Source organism: Adiantum capillus-veneris, chromosome 7 (genome assembly GCF_014529385.1).
Source record: "Adiantum capillus-veneris isolate H3 chromosome 7, ASM1452938v2, whole genome shotgun sequence".
NCBI lineage: Eukaryota > Viridiplantae > Streptophyta > Polypodiopsida > Polypodiales > Pteridaceae > Adiantum > Adiantum capillus-veneris.
Window position 1 is genome coordinate 105,789,762 of NC_140937.1, and position 18,628 is coordinate 105,808,389.

An 18,628-nucleotide genomic window follows, 5' to 3' on the forward strand; every position below is an offset into this window, starting at 1 on the left:
CCCCTCCTTTTCAAAGTGAGGTACTGGTACTGAACTGTATGGCGTCGAGGGAGATCGCCAATAGCATCCGGAATCCTGGAAGGGACTCTTCGCCAGCCCACTCTGATGTGTGGGTCGTGCGGTACTTAAACTTCATAAAGGTTTGCAACGCTTGCTTCTTTGGGCCGCGCCGAAAGCGACACAGTCTTCTGAGGCTCCTTCGATGCTTCAACTTCATCTAGAGTCATGCTTCTTTTTCCTTCAAGAATCTCCATGGCTGAAAATTCCATTTCCAACACAAAACCATGAACATACCTATTCCATGTAAAGTGAGTGGAAAAAATCTTGTCTTCCTAAAAGACCGTCTTCCTAAAAGACCACATGCAATGTAGATAAACAAAGAGACGGAGTGCCAAACCGTTCACCACACACACGCAAACAATGAGATCGAATCTTTCTCTTCTTATCTAAAGCAATCAACTGTGGCAATTCACAATGGAAATGCCCATGCTTGGTGCTCATACTTTCATGTGCTCTTTCTACAACTGTGTCGTGCCAAGGAAGAGACATGGAATGTGACTTCCTTTTATGCATACTTTTCAGCTTTTCATGAACAATCCGCATACATTCGTGTGCATTCCTGAGTGAAACGTGCTCAACATACAATATATCATGCCTAGGAAAAGGGATCACATAAAGACGCTAACGAAAATACACGAAACGATCACGAATGAAACACTCGTACAATGCGTGCTAACAAATCATTCGTACACATAATACTTCCTGTGAGGATTCTTTGGACCGAGGCTCGAGAGCCAAGATTGGTTCTTCCTGAAGGGGTACTTTGGACCTAGGCTCGAGAGCCAAGATCGATCCTTCGTGTTTCATCGAATCTGTAACTAGGTTAGCTTCACTAGAAAAAGCATCAACTAACTCATCATCCTTGTGAACAATCACGTCATCTTCATGCAAATCATCATGCTTGTGAGAAATCACATCTTGATCATGCAAATCATCATGCTTGTCAGTGTCATCCAAATCATCATGCTCATCATTATCATTCAAATCAACACGCTTATCTTCATGCAAATCCTGTGTGTCATGCTTTGGAGAAGAAGAGACTGAGAGAGTCTCCTTCTCTTGAATCCGTTCAATCTTCGCTTGCACATTAGCAATGAGAGATAGAGAATGAACAACTTGCTCTCCACGAATGACAATGGGAGAGTCACTTTTGGCATTGAAAGTAAACGTATTTTCCGCCCAATCAATGAGAGGGTTATGCTCACGAAACCATCGAATGCCCAAAATCATATCACATCCTGAGAGAGGAGAGACAAAAAAATTTCTTCGGATAGCAGCTTGTTGAACTGTAAACAACACATCAAGGCACTCTTTCGTGATGAGAGAGTCCATACCGAGAGCGAAGACAGACACCTCGAGAGGAGATTTCTGACTATAGGCGGGCTCTCTCAACAAGAGAGGGACTGATCACATCATGCATACTACCTAGGTCAAACAATATGACAAAACGCTGCCCCGTCATATGACCATAACATTTAATGAGAGACTCATCAATGGGAGGGTCATGAGGAACTTGGGACACACTCGTGTTGTCATTGATTACATTGACAGAGGAAGTGGCTTCTGTGGATTCTTTAGATTCATTAGAGTCAAGCTTAGGACATGTTCTTTTTATGTGACCCTTAATGTGACCATGAAAACAACGACCTTCCTTAGAATAAGTGCTTTGCTCTTCCGACGTGATGTATCCTCCTAAAATTCCTTGTACTACCTTTTTATCTGGAGTGAGCTTAGGTTTAGAAATTGTGTTAGTGTCACAAAGTGATGACGTGGCGGACAGCAAAAACCCTAATTTCTGCCAGAAACCCTAAAATTCCTGCAAACCCTAATTTTGCCAAAAACCCTAAATTCCGGAAATCGCGGAGGCGGATTATTATTAAAAAAAAAAAAAAAAAATTTGGAAAATGATGAGCGATGCGAATTTTGCTTTTGCTTTTTTTTTTATTAAAAAAAAAAGAGAAAAGACTCTCTAAGAGAGAGAGAGAACTGATGCTTTTGATTTTAAAAGCTTTTGGGGCTCTACTTTTGGGCATCCCTTGTAACCTTTAAATTAGTGGTGAGGGCCTCACTTCTCAGGGCATCTGGACGCAGAGTCTGAGAGTGAAACCCTAACCGCTCTCTTGTACTTTGATGATTGATTAATACAAAAAGAAATACCGAAAGGGGCGCCAGTCTTTGGGGCCAATATCTCTAGGCACGGAACTCCGCCGGGCCAGTGCAAATCTATTGTGATCTGTGAATTGTTTTGAAGTGGTTATTTGATGCTGTCGCGGTTGACTTGGAGTGTCCAAGTTTGTTACAGTGGTATCAGAGCACGGCCGATTTCTCTTCTACGGGAAATCCGATCCCCGAATTATTTTTTTCCGCGGCACCTATGGCTTCAGGCAATGATCAGTCGACTCCCTCTGCATCTGGAGATGCGGGCTGGGATCACAACGAAGATTCAGACAGAGAGTATGGCCCGCCTAGGCCTACTCAGGCGGAGCAAACAGAGATGGAGCGTCGTCAATTGATTGGCGATGCAACAAAGATGATGCTCAATTTTGCCAAGGACCCGAAGATGGCAAAATATATGAACCAGACCTCTTTGGAAGAGGTACAGATGGAGTGGCAGAGAACCACAACACCACTCCCGAAACCCGCTCTCAAGAAACCTTCTGCCTCCAAGAAATATACGGAGAAGGAACTGGAGAACGTGGTTGATGCACGGATTGCTCAGCTTTTTGACACGCAAAAGAAAGCCAAAAAGCACGGCAAAAAGCAGAAGAAAGGCACTTGACTTCCCGGGATATTTAGGTCGTCGGTCGACATTTGACAAGGCAAAGAAATTGAAGAAGCGCGTCAAGTTTGAAGACCTACCCAGTTCTTCTTCTTCTTCTTCTGACAGTTCTTCTAGCTCCTCGGATTCGAGCGAAGAAGACAAAAAAGGTAAAAAGCGAAGCAAGAAGCAACGCTTTGGAAAGGGCAAGAGAAAGGCAAAGAAGGCTAAATCTCGCCCAGAGACTCACAGTTCTACTGAGGACTCGTCTACAGACAGCTCAGGTTCCGATGACGGAAAGTTTTATGCGAACAAGAAGAATTTTTACAAAGCCAACCAGTATGACTTTCTCGAAGATAACAGCAAGAAAGTCCGAGAGTTTAAGGAAGGTGGCCACTCGATCAAGTTTGATACTTTTCAGGATACTCAGATGCTTCGAAGGCTTTGTCTTTTATACAGCAGTTTGACATCGCTTTCGTGGGAGGACGCTATTCAGAGCACTCCAAGATTCGGAGAGCTGCCTCTTACTCTGAGGGGAATGCTCGTACTTGGTGGTCCACGCTTCTATTAAGTAAGACTGTGCCAGTTACATGGCTGAAATTCAAGAGGCTTTTTATTTCTTCTTGGTTGACTCAAGAGTTTGAGCGAGATATACGAGCTGCTTGGAACCATCTCCGGATGACCAAGAGCGATACAGTGAATTCTTATTGTGAAAGATTCTGGAGCTCTTTTCTACCCGCCTCTTCATTCAAGAAGATTTCGTTCAGAGAACAGATTGAGCGGTTTACCTGGGGTCTACCTACAGAGATCCGAGACCACTGCTTGGAACAGAAGTCAGCTTCTATTCAGGAGTTGATGAGTCATGCGAAGCGGGGCTTTGCCATTCACTCTGGCAGTCTGACCTACCCCACAGATGAGGCCATGACACAACGAGCTGAACAGACTTCTAGGAATGAAAGTAGAATAAAAAAGAGCAACCCAGAGAAAAAAAAGGATGCACGACCCAAGCTTACTCCCGAGGAGAGAGCTCGCTTCATCAGAGAGGGGAAGTGCTTTGGATGCGGGAAACATGGACATATTTCCGCAAAGTGCCCTGATAAGGCACAGAAAGAACAGAATGATAAAGACGACGACAGGTCTGAGAGTTCGAAAGCAGCTGAGGAACGTGGCAGAAAAGGCAGATAGAAAAGCAGAACTGGTACCACATGGTGTGGGACCTGCACCGAATCTAATGAATGAAAGTACAAACTTTGCCGCTTTTTTTGGGGCAAAGTGAAGGATCAGGAAGCTCTTTTGAAGGAGCCAAGGCCAACTTCTTTTCTCTTGGAATTGGCGGCTCGATTTGGAACTACGCCCGACAGACTGACGCCATAGGCAGAGGTAGTTCGACTGGTACCCGGATGGGATGTTGCCATTACACCGAGCATTGGCAAACTTCGTTTGCAATGACAGGGGTGTTCAGGGCACGTGAGTGACGTTCTACTCGGGATCCCTTGGTACCACAAGAACTACGCCGTGGTTTACTACCGGGCCGAGAAAGCGACTTTGATAAATGAAGGGCTTAGAGATTGTACTTGATGAACTTCAGTTTTCTTACTCATTCTTTTGGGAGAACTGAACGATGGATAAAAGTTGAATATGTTTTGACCTGAAGAAAAGAACGCCAAGATTTTTTTTCTCCACGCTCATGCCGATTGGCTTTGAGAGGGCCTGAAGATCATACCATTGATCTGATATCTGGAAACACGCCACCGAATCGGCCACCTTATCGTGTGAGCCGAGTACAGAATGAAAAGATTATGAACTCAGTGAAAGACCTCTTGGAAAAGGGTCTTGTCCACCCTATTACTTCACCGTATTGCTCTCCAGTGTTGTTGGTTTTGAAGAAAGACAGATCTTGGAGAATGTGCATCGATTATAGCACTCTCAACGAAATCACCATCAAGAACAGATTTCCGATTCCTAGGATCGATGATATACTCGACAGGTTACAGGGATCCTCGTGCTTTAGCAGGATTGACTTGAAGAGTGGATATCATCAGATCAGGATAGCACCAGGAGATGTCTACAAGACAGCTTTTCGGACGACTTTTGGGTTATTTTTTGGTGATGCCTTTTGGCTTAACCAATGCTGCTGCGACATTTAACCGGATGATGGATAGGATTTTTCGAGAGTACAGGCTATTTGTTGGCACTTTCTTTGACGACATCATTGTTTTCTCCAAGAATGAGGCAGAACACAAAGATCATCTGCTTCAAGTCTTTCAGGCATTACGAGATCACACATTAGTGATTAATGCTACGAAAAGTGAACTTTTCCTACCAGAGATACATTTTTTGGGACACATTGTGTCAGCAGCACAACAGGAGTGCGAATGGACCCGGCCAAGATAGAGACTATCCGTGATTGGCCCGATTTGAGGAATGTCCATGAAGTTAGAAGCTTCTTGGGACTGTGTTCGTACTATAGGCGGTTCATACGAAAGTTTGCAGAGGTTGCTTCCCCTTTGCATATCTTGACACAGAAAGGAGTACCTTTTTCGTGGGGACCCACAGAGGTGACTGCCTTTCAGACATTGAAAGAGAAATTGACTACGGGACCTATTTTGACTTTGCCGGACTTGCAGAAGTCATTCGAAGTATATTGTGATGCTTGTGGTCGTAGTCTGGGTACGGTCTTGATGCAAGAAGGCCATGTCATAGCTTACGAGAGCCGTTTGTTCTCTAGGCCGGAGATGACAGCACAGATCTATGGGAAAGAGCTTTTGGCGGTTATCCACGCTCTTACTCAGTGGCGGCATTACCTACTCGGAGCGGATTTCATTGTCTTTACAGACCATCAGAGTTTGCGCTACTTCTTGTCACAGAAGCAGCTTTCGGAAAAGCAGATGCGGTGGGCGAACATCTTGTCACAGTTTCACTTCCAGATTGTCCATGTGCAGGGTCAAAAGAATGTGGTGGCAGATGCTTTGTCTCGGAAACCGTTGGTTCTGGCTATTTTCGCGATACATCATAGGAGCTTCGAGGATATGGTCGATCAGTGTGCCACAGATACAGATTTTGCAGATATTTTCACACGGATACGGGATGGGGAGACAGTAGCTGGATACTCCCTTCGGGAAGGCTACTTGATGAAAAAGACTATGTTGTGCGTTACACAGCCGTTGAGGGAAAAGGTTATGACTGATTGCCACTGTCCACCTTTTACGGGTCACCGCGGCATTGCTACCACCATGAAAGGGGTAGAGAGATATTTCTTTTGGCGGAGACTCAAGAAGGATGTGGAAGAGTTTGTGCGCAGTTGCTTGGTATGCCAGAAGGTCAAGTTTGACAGGCATAAGGCAAAGGGATTGTTACAGCCTTTACCCATACCCACCCGCCCCTCGGAAAATATTGAAATGGATTTCATTTTTTTGATCTCCCGAGAACACAGAATGATCACGATGATTTTCCGATTACATGGCACGTCTGAGACGATTCTCTCCGACAGAGACCCCAGATTTATGAGTTGGTTTTGGAAGGCAATTTGGGAGAACATTGGCACGCGGTTGCAGTTCTCGTCATCGTTCCACTTGCAGACTGACGGGCAATCTGAGATTGCCAATTCAGTGATTTTAGATTTATTGAAGTCTTGTATCTCGCATCAGAAGACTCAATGGGAAAAGAACTTACCTTTGGTGGAATTTGCCTACAATAACACGATACACTCTTCGACGGGGAAGATGCCATGTGAGATTGTTGAAAGTGCTGCGAAGGTTCCATCCTTCCTGAGCACGAAAGATTAGAAATTTGAAGCGGATGAATATTCGCGAGATTTGGATACGGCTTTTGCCAAGGTTCGCGAGACTTTACAGAAGTCTCAAGAACGACAGAAAAAGGCAGCGGATCGCCATCGTCGCGACTGGAAACTGAAGGAGGATGATTGGGTGCTCTTACTTTTGAGAAGGCACGCCTAAGAAAGAAAAAGGGAAAGGAGAGGCTTTTTCCAAAGCTTAGTATGTGATACTACGGACCTTTCCAGATCACTGACAAGATAAATGATGTCTCCTTCCGATTGGAACTGCCAGATACTTGCAGGATTCACAATGCATTGCATGTGAGTCTCTTGAACCCTGTTAAGGGTGATGTGCCTGATGATGGGGAGCCTGATGAGCAACCCAAAGTGGAAGAAAACGAGGAGATCCTTGTTCCTGAACAGATTTTGGCACATAATGATACGAAGAAGGGTAAAGTCCGAAGGCGGTTCTTGGTTAAGTTCAAGAATTTTCCTGCATTTGATGCGAAGTGGATGGAGGAGGAGGACCTAGCAGATACCTCTCGGATTGTGAAACTTTACCTCGATGTTTTGGTTTAGCATAGTCTACTCCAAACGGAACCCAGAAACTCAGCTTGGCCGAAGATCTGGTGCAGTGGGATGCACAAGAGGGGAGTTACTCCGCTCCTTTGTCAACAGATGCCTCGATTTTGATACTGAAGTCACTGATGTCTCTTTGAGCTTCAGGGATACTGAGAGCTGACAGTATTCTGCTGGATGACTTTATGAAATGAAATTCCTGATTATGATACTGATTTGTTCTTGACTTCTTGTGAGTACAGGAACTGATAGACGAAATGACTGCAGCATTTTGGTCTGATTGATCTTGAATAGACATGGTTGCAATAGGGGTTAGTCAATCGGACATCGATGAGGTCCCGATTGGACCTAGATGTGATTGCTAGCTACATTGCCGATAAATCATGGTCTAAGATCCGAATGAATGTTGAATGTCATGTGATGTCCTGTGATGTCTGGTGATGTCCTGTGATGTCATGTGATGTGACTGTCGATTTTGTACATGTGCTAGATGTGTGTTCCTAGTACGTAGGTACTAACAGTCAGTGTCTGCTAAGACGGTTTATGGCTTTTGTCGGTTTTGCAGGCGTAATCGCGGTCGATTACAATGCTTTCAAGAGGGGGTTATGTCACAAAGTGATGACGTGGCGGACAGCAAAAACCCTAATTTCTGCCAGAAACCCTAAAATTCCTGCAAACCCTAATTTTTGCCAAAAACCCTAAATTCCGGAAATCGCAGAGGCGGATTATTATTATAAAAAAAAAAAAAATTTTTGGAAAATGATGAGCGACGCGAATTTTGCTTTTGCTTTTTTTTTTATTAAAAAAAAAAGAGAAAAGACTCTCTAAGAGAGAGAGAGAACTGATGCTTTTGATTTTAAAAGCTTTTGGGGCTCTGCTTTTGGGCATCCCTTGTAACCTTTAAATTAGTGGTGAGGGCCTCACTTCTCAGGGCATCTGGACGCAGAGTCTGAGAGTGAAACCCTAACCGCTCTCTTGTACTTTGATGATTGATTAATACAAAAAGAAATACCGAAAGGGGCGCCAGTCTTTGGGGCCAATATCTCTAGGCACGGAACTCCGCCGGGCCAGTGCAAATCTATTGTGATCTGTGAATTGTTTTGAAGTGGTTATTTGGTGCTGTCGAGGTTGACTTGGAGTGTCCAAGTTTGTTACAGTTAGCCTTACCCTTAGGTTCATTCGAAGAGTCCTTTTCTGAGAGACTGTTGGAAGATTGGTTAGAAGAGTTACCGTTCTTACCATTCTGAGGGTTCTGAGAAGTGTGAGAGGTGCTTGTGGAAGTCTTGTTCTCCTTAGGCTTTCCCTTCTTGTGCTTCATCTCCTGTGCGAGAGCAATCGCTACCGCCTTGTTGAGATCGATTGGATCGAAGACTTCTACATCAAACTTGATATATTCGTCTAACCCAAAAAGGAATGCCTCTTTGCGCTCATCATCCGACTTGCGTAATTGGGTACCTAGCTGCAAAACACGATTAGAGAAAGACATAACTGGCATACCATTTTACTTGAGAGCGTGCCAATAGTCCTTCAATCGTGCGAGGTACTGAGGTGGCATAAACCGCGCCTTGAGCTTGTCTTGGTAATCAGCTCAATTGAAGGAAAGGGACGTGAATTCGTCGGCTTCCTCTAGGTGCGCAGCTAACTATGCCTCTTGCCATGCGTGGTACCAATTGATGGCATCACCGCCAAGGTACATAGCTGCCGTCAAAACCTTGCTATTCCCTGTCTTCTTAGTCGTGCTCGCGTTCCAAAGCAATGAGAGTCGCTTCTTGTTGTGCCAACGCAACTCGATTCGCTTCTTGTTGTGCCAGCGCAACACGAGTCGCTTCTCAATTCGCTTCTTGTTGTTGTGCCATCATGTCCAACATCGACTTGACCATCGCCTCCATAGGATTTGGTACAATTCGTGGCGTAGATGGAGAAGGGGGAGGGTCGGAAAAACCTCCTGGTGGGAAAATTTCTTCATCGCCTCTCTCATGCACATCACCTGTATGCGAAGTATCCATTCCGCTTCGGGTGATCACCATGCACTATGATCTTTGGTTCTTAAGTTCACGAGGAACTAGGGTTCTTGGGTTCTTGAGGGTCTTGAGGTTCTTGAGGGTTTTCTTTCGCTTGCAATCTATGTTTAAGAAGGATCTTCTCTTCACCCGAGTTCTGCTCTTTTCCGCGGGCACACCCCTTGGCGGCCTTGTGCTCACATCAAGGTTGCTTTTTTCCACCTTACGTCGATTGGCCGGCCGCTAAGTGCACGGTCCGCTCTCAATGAGTAAAAAGAGGCACAAGGGGAGGCTGGACAAGCCCTTCTTTCTTGGGATTCCAATCACTCTTCAAAAACACGATTAGGAATCGACACGCCCAAGTGAACTTGGGTTCGTGCGACCACAACAAACAAAAAATTCTTTTGATTCTTGTGGTTCTTTCCTTGAGTGATACAGAACACTGCCAAAGCTCTGATACCAATGTAAGGTGCAGCGGAATGAATGTTTGAACTTTGCTCAAGATGAGTGCTCCGAATTGTGCTCAAGGTTCCTTTTGTTTTTATGGAAGGGAGAGCCTTCCGTTCTTAATGAGAGAGTGCAATGATCACAAACAAAGTGAATGGACACTATGCGTGCAAGGGTATGAGACTGAGAGATAGAGAGAGAAGAGAATACGACACCAAAGACGTAAAACCCTCCTCCGAAGGCCCCACTCTCGTTGGTGAGAGTGGTCTACGATTGATAGCACAAACAGGTACAAAGTGGATGCATGTGACTGATGCAAGTCTAGGCTAGATCGATGACGACGACGGGGATGGCGAGACCGATCTAAAGGCTGAAAACTGACGCCTTTGTACTGTTGTCCAACGACGCAAATGGCTAAAATCTGATGCTTTCTATCTGCTATCCAAAAACGCTGCTGGCTGAATTCTGCTAGAAACAAAAACGCTGTTGTGGGCTGAATTCTGCCTACTGAAATCTCTGGTTTAGGGCTGTCCAAACGCTGAGAATCTACGGCTACGCACTGCTGAAAACGCGAGGAATGTGGGGGATCATGTGATGCTGAAAAACATCATGGGCTGAGCCTGCAAATCTGGAAATGCTAGTGGCGATGGCTTGATGAGCTTGATGGCGATGGTCTGCAGACTGCTGAAAACGCCAGCAAAGAGCGACTTTTGGCGATGGGGCTTCTTGATGAAAACGCTAGGGAAGGGGAGTCTTGCTTGGAGGAGAAAACGCCACCAAGGGAGGTTCTTGCTGAGAAGTTGCCTGTTGAGCGATGGTGCTCCTACTGCCTCTTCTATCAATTAGTGCTAGCCTAGGTTTGCTTATATACAAACTTACTCAATTTGCCCTACCTACTTTCCAACAAAAGTCACTTAAATTAATAAGTGAAAAATGTCAAAAATAGGGAAAATAGGTCAAATACACTGGAAAATTCCCCTGAAGGATTCTGACGGATTCTAATGGGAATGCTTATGATCATGCTGTGTGCAACCAGAGGATAAGCATCTACACTAAGTGTCTGAACATGCACGGTCTGCGAACAGACTCACAAAAGTGCCAGATCACTTCAAAACCTAGACTGACTGGACTTAATGCACCCTTGTCGTGTTGTAGCTTATCCACGGACACATAGGGTTGGATGTGTCACATGACAAAGGGGGAGGGTCGGGAAAATCTCCTTGTGGGGAAAACTCTTCTTAACCACTCCCATGCTCACCACCTCCATGCGAAGTATCCATTCCGCTTCGGGTGATGACCATGCACTATAATCTTGGGTTCTTAAGTTCACGAGGAACTTGGGTTCTTGTGGGTCTTTGGTTCGTGGGTTCTTGAGGGTCTTGAGTTCTTGAGGTTCTTGAGGGTCTTGAGGTTCTTCTTTCGCTTGCAATCTGTGTTAGAGAAGGATCTTCTCTTCAGCCGAGTTCTGCTCTTTTCTGCGGGCACACCCCTTGGTGACCTTGCGCTCACACCAAGGTTGCTTTTTCCCGCCTCACATCAATTGGCCGGCCGCTAAGTGCACGGTCCGCTCTCAATGAGTGAAAAGAGGCACAAGGGGAGGCTAGACAAGCCCTTCTTTCTTGGGTTTCCTATCACTCTTCAAAAACACGATTAGGAATCGACACGCCCAAGTGAACTTGGGTTCGTGCGACCTCAACAAGCAAAAAAAATTATGTGGTTCTTGTGGTTCTTCCTTGAGTGATACAGAACACTGCCAAAGCTCTGATACCAATGTAAGGTGCAGCGGAATGAATGTTTGAACTTTGCTCAAGATGAGTGCTGCGAACTGTGCTCAAGGTTCCTTTTTCTTATGGAAGGGAGAGCCTTCCGTTCTTAATGAGAGAGTGCAATGGACACACAAAGTGAATGGACACAGTGCGAGAAAGTGTATGAGACTGAGAGATAGAGAGAGAAGAGAATACCACACCAGAGATGTAAAACCCTCCTCCGAAGGCCCCACTCTTGTTGACGAGAGTGGTCTACTATTGATTGCACAAACTGGTACAAAGTGGATGCATGAGAACTGATGCAAGTCTAGGCTATGTCAATGTCGACGACAAGGATGACGAGACCGACTCTAGGGCTGAAAACTGATGCACTTCCGCTGCTGTCCAAAAACGCTAATAGCTGAAATCTGCTGCTGCCAAAAACGCAAGGAAAAACGTTGTTTTGCTGCAGGTTGTTCGTGTCTTCTGCTGCCTAAAAAACGCAGATTTTGCGGCCTTGAAAGTGCTCCAAAAACGCTGATTGGGCTGGTTCTTAATGGTTGAATTCCTGAGGCTGTGGCGATGTTGAAAACGCTAGGGTCTGGGAGTCTAGGGCGATGAGGATCCTGTTGAAAAACGCCAGAAAAAGGGGGAACTATGGCGATGATGCTGTGGATGAAAAACGCCAGCAATGGGTGGTCTATGGCGACGAGGCTTCGTGATGAAAACGCTAGATGCTGTGGGTTCTTGCTTGGAGGAAAAACGCCATCAAGGGGGGGATCTTGCTTGAGAGAGAGGGTGGGAATCTGCTGCCTCTGGCCTGTGTTCTCCTTCCTCTTCTACCAATTAGTGCTAGCCTAGGTTTGGTTATATGCAAACTTACTCAATTTGCCCTACCTACTTTCCAACAAAAGTCACTTAATAAATAAGTGAAAAATGTCAAAAATAGGGAAAATAGGTTAAATGCGCTGGAAAATTCCACTTATGATCATGCTGTGTGCAACCAAAGGATATGCATCTACACTAAGTGTCTGGACATGCACGATCTGCGAACAAACTCACAAAAGTGCCAGATCACTTCCTATTCTATACTGACTAGACTGAACTGAACCCTGGTCATGTTGTAGCTTGTCCACGGACACATAGGGTTGGATGTGTCACGTGACACTAGACTTGCTTTCTTTGCTTCAACGATCTCTTCTCATCCTTGCTAAAACTAAAACTAGATTGAAAGAAGACAAAGAAGAACTGGGATCACCCTCAAAGCAAACACGCTTCTTTGATCCGCTTGCCTCCTCGAAAGTAGATCTCAGACTTGAATAGCCAACATGACCCTTGTACTTGCTGCCCTTCCGAGTGTGCTTTTTAGCTTTCATCAATTTGCTGACTTTCATCTCAAGAGCTTCATCAATCTCTTCCTGTGGATAAAGCTTCTACTTCGCTGCACTTGGCTTGGCCTTGGTCTTCATTGCTGACTTGGTCGGAGTGGACAGCCCTCTGCCATCTCTTTTAAACCTCACGGATCCGATGAGCCTTCAGATACTTCACATAGTTTGGACTCTTGGAGTATCTAACAAGGCACCTGGCACAAGTATCTACCTAAAGCTATCGCGTGTATTTTGATATGTCGAGATCCTTTGCTGAAGGCCTTCCATGTTCCTCTCCCGACTCATCAAAGAAGGCTTGCCCTCACTCGAACCTCCATTGGTTCTCTCCATTTCGCTGCTGGAATTTGAGTGCCCTTCATCCTCCCGCAAAACAGTAGTAGGTCAGATGTGTTCGGATCTGATCCTCTATAAGAGACAAATCGTTTGAGCTCTAATAACATTGTAATAGGATTGGACACCCAAGCGAGAAATCAATAGCAAATCGCAAACAAAAACCGCAACCAACTAAACTGGGGAGAGAGAGAGAGAGAGAGAGAGAGAGAGAGAGAGAGAGAGAGAGAGAGAGAGAGATGAAATGAAATGTTATATTAACATCCTCAAAAGGCCAAAATGACCTATGAGACCAATCTGTTACAAAATGGTGAATCTAATACCATGTCTGGGTACAAAAGAACTAGATACTACTACTAGAATCCATCCTCATCTACACTCTGAATATCGAGAGTATGGCTCGAATCCTGTGCTGTAGTCTCCGTCGATGTTGTGTAGCCCCTTCCTCAATCGTGGCCGTCTGGATCTCCGTAGCTCCAATGCTCGGTCGATGAGAGTGCCGGTAGTGGTCGAATGAGTGTGGGCCGAGCTCTGCAATGATGACTGCTCCTCTGGCTGTCCCATATCTAGTGAAAAGAATCTGTAATCTGTCTCTTGGACTGTCTCTCTCTATCTCTCCCCAGTAAAGTGTCTCTATATCTGTGTAACTCAAAGTAGATATAGCCCAAGACATCTCCGATCCTCATAACTCATGACCCTAGAGAAAGGACCGAAAAAACCTCTCTGAATAAGCAATGGAAACGGCCCCGTATCTCATAGTACACTGTGCAATGACATATGTAATGTAGCTCTGTCTCTGACTCTAACTGGCATAAGCGGCATATCCTGTTGTCTGCTGGTATCCCTCTAAATCTACCAGTCTCAATCTCCAGCTGATGTGAGGATGTGTGTATCTGACCAATGGCACACCGCAAACCATGAGACATATGTGTGTCCATGTAGCTGGGTCGAATCACAAACCAATCTCCTGTGAGGTGGAGAAGATACTCTCTATAGAAAGCCATCTTCGTGCCCAACTCCTATGGCGGCTCTATCCATGTCCTCCTGGTATCTAGCTGGATCAGGTCTTGACGAATGAGTCTAGTAATCTCCACCCGTGTAAGAGACATCGAGGGTGCCTGAAGAGAGCACTGGAAAGGGGTCAACTTGTCCATGTTGAAACCATGATGTCATCTATGCGTCTGGAAGACTCAAGGGCCAGTCTAGCATATATGTCTCTAGTAGTATCCCACAAGCTGTGCACAAAGGAGACTGATCTGGTAAGCGCCTCAATCTCCATAGGAGGGGCAGCTAGCTCTGCTCGAATGATAGCGTGGGTACAGAGGCCTTGGTTTTGATCAGTTGAGAGATCATAGATACCAAGGGCCTCTCCATATGTCTCCAACCATCTTGGCCTACAGAAGGTCCCCATGTCTACACCCCATACAACATAGCTGAGGCTACTAAGGTATCAAAGAGCCATAACTTTGTCCGAGGTTCCTGGAACTGAACCTGCGAACACATCCTCTCCAAGCCTCCCGCTCTAGTCAATCTAGTCTCTGCTGCTCTCCCCAAAGAAAACCTCAGCCCAGTGAAGACAACCCCAAGGTAAGTGTATGCATCTGTATACTCTACAATCTCTTGACCATATGTGAAAGTCGGTGTTGATCTCCTGATCCACTGTGGTGTGGTGTTAAACACCATAACCTTGGTTTTACCAAGGTTTACAGACAATCCACTATCCTCTGCAAATTTGTGTAATGCATCCAACTGTCGTTGCATACCCTCTGGTGAGTCAGAGATCAACACAATATCATCAGCATATAACAACAATGGGATCCACGTCCCTGCCACCTAGGCACCTCTATCACCCTCTGTCAATGTAATCAGACACCTCATCAACATACATACCAAATAGAGTAGGAGACAATGGGCAACCCTGTTTCACCCCAATGGTGGAGTGAACTAAATCAGATATCCCCTCCGGAGTGCGTACATGTCCCATCATTGATCTGTATAGAGCCATAATCCCCCAAATCAACACTATGGGCACCCCCATCTCCTGCAGTCTGTGCATCAATCGAGCTCTCGGTACCATGTCAAATGCTTTGCAGAAATCCACAAAGCTACAATAAATCCGTCTCCCATGTGACCTCCCCTCCTCAATGATAACTCTGAGTGTCAGAATATGATCAAGAGTGGAGAAACCCCTCCTGAAACCGGCCTGGCCCTTTGCTCGTACACCCTCACCCTCTGCCCAATTACTCAACTGCTGCTCAAGAATGAATGCATACAACCATGCCAATGTGTGCCCAACAATAATAGTGCCGTAATTCCCAGGCTATGTAGGATCACCTGCTTTGAAGATAGGCACAATAGTAGACAACCTCCAAGTCTAAGGTAACCCTACACATGGCACGATTGAACAACATTGCAAGAACCTCTACCAACATATCTCTAGCATGTGTAAAGTGCTCTACTACTAGACCATCATGTTCATATGCCCTCCTGGTCCTCATCCTGTCAATGGCTCTCTTTACCATCTCAGTGGCAAAGAAGGTACTGGTAGGTGGGCATGGCTCTGTAGGATCTGGAAGGGGGCCCTATTCAGGAACCATATATAACAATGAGGCATATTGGCCCCACACATCAGGAGAAGTAATCACTGGGGGAGGGGAGTGCTCATGAAAGAATCGCCATGCCTCTCCTGAGTCTCTACTCAAGAACAGCTGATACAAGTCTCGCTCCATCTGGACCAAGTAAGCTCGTTTCTTCCGTCGCACAAGGTGTCCGGAAGCAATCTGAGATTGTCTGTAAGTGATGACTCCTAAAAGAAGATCCCTCTGAAGCTGGGCTCTCATCTCTCTGCACTCCTCATCATACCAACAATTCTGGGGCATGCTCCCAGAATATTGCCTCTGACCCGGCTGAGTGTGTGGGTATGCCTCTGATGCTGCACCATGCAGTGTGTAAGTCAATAAAGCGGTGCACTCCTCCACTGAGAGGCCAGGACTAGCTGTGCATAGACGGCTATAGATCTCCTTTGTATAAACTGAGTCAGTCTCTGGTGTAAATGTATAACGGGTATGTGACCTACCTTCTGATGTCTGGACTGTACTATACTGAAATGAAACAGAAAATGTCAAAAGTGCATGATCCACAGCTACGCCCACTGGTCTGGCTCCCACTATGAAATCTTGAATACAAGGAATAAAGCTCGGTTGTGCCATAACATAGTCCACCGTACGGGTTCCGTGTCTGTGTGGAAAGCATGTGAAACCAGCTGCTCCAGGAAATCGTTGTAAGCCATTAAGTATGGCTAACCCATGTGCAATCGTCATCTCCGTGAGGTATCTCCCATACCTGTCTACTCTCTGTCATGTGAGCATCTGTCAAGCCCCAACTCACCCACATCCAACTCTCTAAGCATCTCATCTGAAGTGTCGTAAAAGACTATCTAAGAGTTGCCTGTTCGGGCATTGAAGTCCCCTAGGAGGATGATATCACCATCCCTAGAAAACTCCCATAGATCATCATCTAGTATAGAGAAAGGAGACTGTCCTCTGGATGCAGCATATACTGACGTACTGGGGGGAAGTAACATATGGCAATGTATAGAAATCGGCATGTGTTTGAGCTTTTCAAACAAAACAAGGGGGTAGGCATACTGTAGAGTGAGACCAGTTCTACAAGATACCTCCCCTCATGGGTGTACATGGGCAGTAATCCTTATTTTTCCTCATGGACTCATCCTAGAGAGTGTCCTCAAGCTCCATAGGTTTTTGCTTCAATTATCAAGCCATCATAAACATAAGACTACAACATCTTGTGAGATGTTAGCAGTAGCAGAAAGAATTTGCTCACACAATAAATCACAATAAAAAATCCGTATAGCTTTCAAGTAACAATAAAGGGAAATCTATTATGATTGCTAATAAATTTTTCAGTGTGAAAAAGATACTTCTATTAGTTTTTTGAAGCTGCCCAATGAACTACATCTCCCCTAGCAAGAGAGTACTCTGTATAAGAGAAAAAGGGAGACTCCCATGCTGAAAAGGTAAATATACAATGGCTAAATCACAAAATGGCAGGAAGAAAGAGCCACGCACGTGGCCGATAATGACATTGGATGCCTTGCCATGCTGTGAAGAAAAGTCCTGGCCAATGAATGCTTGGCATTGTCTGTTCTCTCTGTCAGAGCTAGCTTGCTCATAAGTTGAACCAGTGCTAGGGAAAGATATATTCATGAGAAATCTATCAAGAGTATCTTTATTCTACTAGAGGTCAGATTGGTGGGGATTGGTTCTCTTTATGAGATAAATAATGCAACTCAGTGATTTCTTCTCTTGAATTAACAAGTACCAATATATTTGCAAAACCTCACAAGCTTGGCAAATTTGCTCAACTTTGTAGCTTTAATACCTACCATAGTACTGGCCAATTTGATTAAGGAGATAGGGAGGTAACATAGAAACTGAGCCATGGCCATAGATACTAGTCCAGTATCCCAATTTCCGATAATGCATTCAAAAGTAGATGAAGACCGCTTCTTGTGTGGCGATTCATCATGATGTGGCAGCTTGGCATCATTGTTCCAGAATGTAGGAGAATGTTGTAGTGGTCAATTTCATAGCCATTGTATTCTCATTGGATGAAACCAAGGGACTCCATTGTGCCAAGGCTTGACTTCTTATTTTGATTTCAGAAAATGAGTAAAAAGACATTCGGTTGCTTCACTGAGGCTAGTGACAACATGAAGCAAGTCCCTTACAATTAAGCTACAAGAGCTCATCGTCCTGCCATAACTAATTAATGATATGAAGAAACGAAACCATACATTTTAACTGCTGCATGTAGTACACTCCATTGAAAGATTTCTAATGCATACATCAGCTATGTGCATGTTTGGAAGGAAGAATCCAGGTAAATAGAACTAACTAGGCAGGCAAAATGACTGCTACATACCTTGACAGTAAATTCGTAAACGCTCTGCTCTGCAACGGCTAGAAGGTCTTTTCTTGTCCGGAGACCACGAGAAGGGCCTTGGTTGGTAAGAATGTAGCTGCCTCTCACAAATTCCGAAGCGCCCACAGAAAGACATGGCTGCGAGCATGCTAGACGAGTCGCTGGTACTCCACGACGCACATTGTCTCTGCACGTAGAAATTGACGGGCTGGAGGCTGCTGCGAGCAGCGCCATCGAGCACGTCGATAAGAAAATGAGGATGACCACGTAAATGAAATGAGAGGAATATTAAAGGCCTTCTGTAACGATGCCTTCAGACTTCCTCAGCACTAAAGCCCACGGGTTCTTGAATGAAGTGGGATCGATGGAGGCCACCCTCAGGACTAAGTGGCACGGGTATGGGAGGGTGGGATCTACAACCGGAGGATTGTGGGCCGTAGATCTGGAATGCGGGTACCCTAGATTATCTTTGTAAAAAGCAAACTAGGGTACCCGAGTTTTGAAAGTAAACTAGGGTACCCGTGTGGGTTTTGAACCCGTGACCTCACCCATGAGAGGCGCACACCCTAACCACTACGCCATGCGCGCGTTGTGAAACGTGG

At 45.3% G+C, this 18,628-nt stretch overlaps 1 protein-coding gene across 2 annotated transcripts in view; it reads right to left on the reverse strand.

The window, feature by feature from the left end:
* LOC147454373 (putative phospholipid hydroperoxide glutathione peroxidase) overlaps window positions 1-18,332 on the reverse strand; it is an 83,663-nt gene extending 65,331 nt beyond the window's left edge. Inside the window, exon 1 of one of the 2 annotated variants that reach the window (XR_015188621.1) lies at window positions 18,027-18,332. Coding sequence is in view for 1 of the 2 variants with exons in the window: in XM_086516364.1 (XP_086372490.1) it covers window positions 18,027-18,260 (234 nt within the window). In the remaining variant the exon portion in view is untranslated. The remainder of the gene's footprint in view (window positions 1-18,026) is intronic. The other variant, XM_086516364.1, reaches the window with a different exon arrangement.
* Between the last annotated feature and the right edge of the window lie 296 nt (window positions 18,333-18,628).